This window comes from Alligator sinensis, unplaced genomic scaffold (assembly GCF_000455745.1).
Source record: "Alligator sinensis unplaced genomic scaffold, ASM45574v1 scaffold81_3, whole genome shotgun sequence".
Taxonomy (NCBI): Eukaryota; Metazoa; Chordata; order Crocodylia; family Alligatoridae; genus Alligator; species Alligator sinensis.
Genome location: NW_005842088.1, coordinates 67,996 through 74,790, shown reverse-complemented (window position 1 = coordinate 74,790; position 6,795 = coordinate 67,996). Strand labels below are relative to the sequence as shown.

The window sequence follows — 6,795 nt, the reverse complement described above, 5'->3', positions numbered from 1 at the left end:
AAAGAGGGAGGCAAGAAGGAGGCCCTACTAAAAGAGGCAAAGGTGAACTGAAGAGATTAAAGGGGATAAACAAAATAGTTTAAAAAACTGAGATATAAAGGTTATAAAACCATGTCCAAATAATGGGATAAAAATCCAGTCTCTGTTGCGACCATACTTTTGAGATCTCCACCAGCTCCTTGTCTTGTCCCTGCTGCAGGGCTCCAGGCAGCAGGTAGGGAAGGGAAGTGGTGGTGGGCAGAAGAAGCTGCAGCTGAGGGCTGGGAGCACAAGACTGGTGGGAGCACAGGGCCATAGCCGGCGGGAGTGGGGGGAGGGGGTGCTCAGGTGGGAGCAGTCAGGGCTTGGCTCCATGCAGATTGCCAGAGAGCAGGGGAGGGGGGAAAAAAACGTGGGCTGCACCCAGGGGCGGGGCGCACAAATAAGGGCGACTGCCCTGGGCCCTGCAGAGCTGAGTGGTGTGGCGACTCTGCGTTGCTGCTGGCTTCATGTCCAGCCACTTGGCCTCCCCCCACACCGCCGAATCCACCGCCTCCAGCCTCTTGTCCCCCATGCCCCCACTGCCAAATCTGCCATTGGCTTCCTCACATCCGGAGGCAGGGCCCCACACAGGCTGATTTGCCCCAGGCCCCGCACCCTGCTCAGGGTGTCTCTGACTGCACCTGCACTGCCCAGGCAAAATCCCATAGGATTTACAGTCCAATTCAAAAGTATACATCTCTGCTGCTCCAAAAGTTTCTGGAAAGCTCTACCCAACCAAGCCAAATCTCAGTGTGACTGAATGTGACACTTCTACCTCCAGCCAGCTCTCAGGATATAGCACTCCAGCAGCCCCACATGTGTACACCTAAACCCACCCCCCACCACACCCCCCTGACACTTCCCACTCCCACCCCCCACCATATCCATCCCTACCCCCGTCTCCCATACTCACAGTCAGCCCACCCCCCAGTTTCCACCATATCCAGGCAGAAGGTAGGGAGGAGGCCAGATCCCTCTTCACACTGCCTGGATCCCACCTCATGCCAACCTACTCTGCATCCTTGGATTGGGACCTGTGCCACCCCAGCCCTGCACACTTGATCAAGTCACTGGCCTGCAGGGCTCCCAATGGATCCAGAAATTTGGCAGCAAGGGAATGGTGGCAGCACCATTCTGTGGTGACTTCCAAAGCCATGGCAATTAACACTGCTGCCACTAACCTGTAGCCAAATTTTTGGACACATGTGAAACCCTAAGGGCCAGATACCATAGATTCATGGGCCAGATCTGGCCTATGAACCAGGGGTTGAGCACCTCTACCTTAGACCTTTATGAAATATCTACTATATGAAGAAAATAGACTCTCCATTTTACTGTATAACATTATTTTCATCCTCCTACAGGTTTGGCTCAGAGAATTAATATGCCCAGGAAATTAGTAGATTTACTTTGCAAAACACTGAGACTTCTACAGAGCATTAAGGAAAATAGGATGTTGTGAAACTCCATGCTTTTCTGATGCAGAAAATGATCAACTAAAGGATAGGGCCTTATACAGACACTGTTTTAATATATACTTAGTAAGGTGAACTATAACATATGGCTAATACCTACTTACACTTTGCAAAGTGATTTGAGATGTATGGATGAAACCACCATGCCAAAGAACCACTTTTGACAAAAATTTGGAGTGAAGGTGAAATATACTGTATATATCACATTGTCAGTTTAGCTTTTAGTGAGCATACTTATCTCATTAGATATGCAATGACAGGTGCAAAGCTCCATACAAAGTATAATTCAGCCAGCCCTGCTCACTAGTTTAATTTGGTAACCTAGCTGTCCACTCACATTTATTTTTCTGACCATGGAGAACAACTATAACAGCTGCTTATTTCTACAGCACTGTTAATACAGAGGTGCTTTAGAACCAGAGCTGGACTCTGCTACAATAAACAGTCACGCTCCTCAGTGGTTCTGAGCGTCTTCTATTTCCTTTGAAGTAATTTATGCTTCCCCACTTAAAACCATCATTTTTTAAACTCTTAAGAGTTATCAAGATTCCTTAAATGAATCCATCTCAATGTTTTCATTCTAAGATTGCAGACAAAAGTGCCTAGGGATGCTGCTGAGATCCACAATGTTTACAAAAAGCAGTATAAATAAAATTCTAGTCAATTTTGGAATTTTATTTATCCAGAATCCTGAGTCTCGTATATTGGTATCCCTAAGCTTCAAAATGGCAGCAGGGGCACTTTTAACTAAAGTTCATTTGATGAGCTTTAGTTAAAGCACTCCAGCCGCCATTCTGAATCATGGGGACATTGATACACGAGACATGACGGTTGCTGGAGCAGGCCAATTAGCATGCCGCAGCAGACTCAATTAATCGAGTCTGCTCCAAGTACATCAGAGCAGCCTCCCCATACAACTACAGTCAGCCTTTATTTCTACCGAAGTGAAAAGAAATATTTTAATCAGTCTTTAAGGCAACAGTTTGTTACAAGTCAGTTTTACAGGTCCTTAAATGCAAGTTAAAAAGAGAGCTCTGCGAATCTAAAAAAGACACTGCTTCTAAACAATTTGATTATGATAAAAAAGCTACAATAACAATCTATTTCAGACCTGATATTGTTGAATGCTTGGGGTTGGCAACATTGCACACAGAATGTTGATTACATGTTCTTGAAAATAATAATGGTAGCTGTGAAAACAAGAGCTAGAGACCAGTTTTACAAAGAAACAGCATGGGAACTTATAACTAACTTTGGACAGTTAACCAACCCATCATTGGACTTGACTTTGCAAATTAAGATGCCTGCAAGGAACATTAAGCATTTATCCCCCTCAAAGGGAATAGGTTTCAAAGATAGATATTTAGGTCAAGACCAACCTTGAACTTTTCACATAAAATTCATCTTAAGAGTCCTATAAGAGGGTTACACAACTACCTGATAGGCAGAATGTGGGTGGAACAGTTTGTATCAGGTCTCTTAGATGACACCATTAGTACTGCACCATGAGCTTGGGGTACATGCATCTCATATGACAGAAGGATTTGAACCAGCAGCAACTTTTCAAGACTTTTTCACTTTGATGCTTTTAATAAATTGTGTAGAATTAAGTAAGCATAAAGGATAATCCATTGAAATGCACCAAAAGCATATCTGCAATTTTTGTACATGTTATTTTAATTACTTTGGTATCAAAAGACAGGTTGGATAACAGGAAAAAGACAAGTTTTTGATATCAATATAGTCAAACTAAAGAACAAACTCTATTCAAACACACCTAGGATATTCAAGGATGTAACATATATAAAGTTACAATAAACATAGGAGAACTTTATACAAAGTATTCACAATTATAACATACTGTATATAGAGCAACTCCCTAGTAAGAAACTCTGTTGCAACATATAGGAACAGAGGGCAAGTGCACAGATGTTTCAGAACTTGCTGAACTCCACTACCTTCAACTACCCAGCAGGCAAATTCAGGTTAAATGCAGAACCCCATGTTTCAGAGGACAGCATTAGAATCCTTGCACAAAATTTCTTTTAAAGATCTTAGAGATGAGCATGTGGTGGTGGTGCAGTAGGAAAGGAAGATTAAAAATTAATAAACATGCTTAGAGCACCATTATGCTCCTTAGCCCTTGTACTCTGTTCAACAAAGAGCTACTACTTCCTTTTTTTAAGTAGAATTCTGCCACCCACATCCTGTCACTGTAAGATAGAAATTAATGTACACTTACAGCGGGAAGGTAGAAAATGATGCCACACCTTCCACAAATTCAGCATAGTTGGAAGCTACTGTCCTTCACTCTGAAATAAAATCCTAAATCCTAGGAAAATCAGACATAGGGAATGAAATAGGGAAAAAAAGCCTTGAAACTTCTTTGGATTTAGGAATATGACCCAGGGCTAACAGTGCATGTTCCCTGCAATAGCTACCAATTAAACTTCAGTGCACTTTACAAAGGAAGATGATTTCTTTATCCCCAGTCTACAGATAAGAAAACCAACAAAAAAAAAGCACCAAAAAGCGAAGTCAATCAGCAGATTAGTGGTAGAACGGAGTTCTCTCAAATCTTAGTCAAGGGCTCATCCACACACACTTAACTTTGTTAAGTTTTACACAGAATTTGATTCAATAACTTTCACTGCAAGCTTTATATTATAATTGGAATCACATTCTAAATAGATGGCTGGTATAGGAAAATTTATAGTTGTTCTCATTAAGATTTTTTTTAACTTTTAGTTTTGATTATATTACTACATGGGCCTCCACATGCGTATGGATGTATGCTTGTGCAACCCCTCAAAGTGGTTTTTTTTTTTTTATACTTCTATAACAGGTTTGTCCTGTCTTTTACTAAGCCATTTTGACAGTGCTGAATCTTTTTACCAGCCTCTAGCACCTTTAAAAAAATAGTAGGAAAACATTCATAGAATATACCTGTAGTCATTAAAAAGCCCTAAAGGAAGCAGTAGACTAATGTAATTCAATGTTTTAATTTAAAAAGCAGCAGGACTTAATAACTTGTTTCCTCTTTCTTTTCTGTATAGGATTAAAATAAACTTTTGATGCAACTCTGCTGCTCTTCCTGTGCATAAGCAACCTCAAACCTTTAAGAAATCAAAGAATTATAATCAGCCTGTGAAAGTCTAGAACCCCCAAGCAAACACATGCACATGGAGGAACTTGAATGACAACTTAAGTTAAACTATACCATGTAAAAATATATTCCACTAAAATGTGCTTTGGTGGAATATATGAAATGAAATGTGTGCAGATACAATCACGGCTAGATTTGAAATACCACAATTTCTTCTGCTGGCCACCTCACCATTACTGCTTCTCCAAATGAGAGATGCATTACTTAAAACATGGATGTATAATCTTTAGTATGAAGTTCTTAGTATGTGCCAATATCTTCATGCTGAGACCCTGAATCTGTCAAATTCCTGGAGTTTCAAGAAATCCCACTGAGTTCAATTTAGTCAACCCTTGCGTTATCTCATGTGAGCTTCACCTGCTACTCTGGGATGGAGGCAGCTAGGAAGAGTCAGCTCCCATTCAGGGGAGTGCAAGTATTTGATGGTATCCTGCATCTTTAATTGCATGCCTGGCCCTGCAGAATTATTGTTAGTGATGCGCTTAAAAAAAAAAAAAATTAAACTACCTAGTGCTTCACTGGGTTTCGTCTGAAAGGATATGTGCCTCATGGCATCCAGTGATGTAGAAACATGGTGCTTTTCCAGGTTCTGGTTATTAAACCCGTTATCACACTAGAAATATGGTGCCTCCTATTCAGCAGGCAGAAGCGCCAAGGCCCGAGCTCACGGGTCACTGGAGCGGCTACAGGGATGAATACGACCCCAATTGGGGCAGAAACCTGACCGCCCGCCTGGCACGTGGCCGGGCCGGGCCGGGCCGGGCCCCCAGGACGCGCTCCCCTCCCACCTGCAGATTTTCCTGCTCTTTGCTGTCGGTCCCCCCTTGCCCACACAGAGCACCAGCCCGTGGATTCAGGACACAACCCGGGAGGCCGGCGCGGGTCAGCCGGGCTCCGTAGACCACCGCCGTGATCAGCCCGGGCAAGGACCCCAAGGCCCGAGTCCATCCCCTCCCCGCGTGCACACGCGGCCCAGAACGACGGGACCGGGCCCCGAGCCAGGGCGGCCCCCTGCCGCCGCCACTCACCAGCGGTAGCAGCCCTCGCTGGCCTCCAGCGTGAAGTTGGTCCTGGTGCCGCGCGCGAAGGGCAGCAGCACCTTGGGGATGTTCAGCTTGGAAGCCGAGGCCAGGAGCAGGAGCGGCGGCAGCAGCAACAGCAGCAGGAGCGGCGGCGGCGGCCGCGCGGGGCCGGAGCGCGGAGCCATGCAGTCGGCGGCGGGGGGAGCTTTCGCTTTCTTGCCTCCCGCGCGCCCAGAGGCCTCCGCTGACCGCAGCGGGGAGCGGGCGGCCCGGCCCGCGGTGCTCAGCTCTGGCTCTAGCCGAGGTGTCTCCCAACTCCTTAGTAAACCCAGGTGCGGCCGGACTGCAAGTGCTTCAGAACCACCGAGCCTCCTGTCACCTCCGTGTCTTCTGCGGCTGAAAAAAAAAAAGAAGTCCCTGTGCTGCAAAGATCTGCTCCAAAACCAGTTGTAGCCTCCTGATCCACTGCGACAGGTGGGGAATCTTGCCACAGTGACTGTCTTCTATCGAGGATGTGTTCGGTAGCCATGTTGGTCTGAGACAAAATGAAATGCAAAAGGCTTCTAGAGGTCTTGGTTTTTGAGATACCTTTTTATTAAACGAACTAAAATATATATAGATAGATAGATATCAAGATACATAGATTGCAATTCCTTAGTTGGTCTTATAAAAGGTATCATCTCAACCAAGAGTTGTAGAGTTTTGCATTTCTTTTTGTTCTCTATCAAGGTGTTAATCTCCACGTCACACCTGTGTTGAGGCACAAGCCACCCTTTGACCCTCATTATGGCCCTTCAGGAGCTCCTCTTTTCCCAAAGATTCAGAACAAAGAATTAGTAGTGTCCAAATCCAGGCCCTTTGCTATCAGCATTACCTCAGAGAAGCATTTCCCCCTCCTTTTGGATAAATGAATCCCCAAAAGAAAGAATGGTGAGTGGTAGGGACAGGCTGCTATCCGACCTGTACTGACAGGGAAAACTGAGGTATGGAGCAGGTTTTTTTACTTTCCAGTCAAAATGCAGCAGAAAGTTTAAAGAACCCTGGCATCAAACATTCATACCTTGTCCTGATTGGTAGAGATGGTTACCCAAAACACGAACTAATATAGGTT

General features: G+C 44.6%; 1 protein-coding gene across 2 annotated transcripts in view; it reads right to left on the bottom strand.

The window, feature by feature from the left end:
• Positions 1-5,878, bottom strand: part of NUP210 (nucleoporin 210) — a 117,618-nt gene extending 111,740 nt beyond the window's left edge. For both annotated transcript variants that reach the window (XM_006023901.3, XM_025204537.1), the window contains exon 1: positions 5,691-5,878. In XM_006023901.3, the coding sequence (XP_006023963.1) occupies positions 5,691-5,869 (179 nt within the window). In that variant the 5' untranslated portion in view covers positions 5,870-5,878. The remainder of the gene's footprint in view (positions 1-5,690) is intronic.
• Between the last annotated feature and the right edge of the window lie 917 nt (positions 5,879-6,795).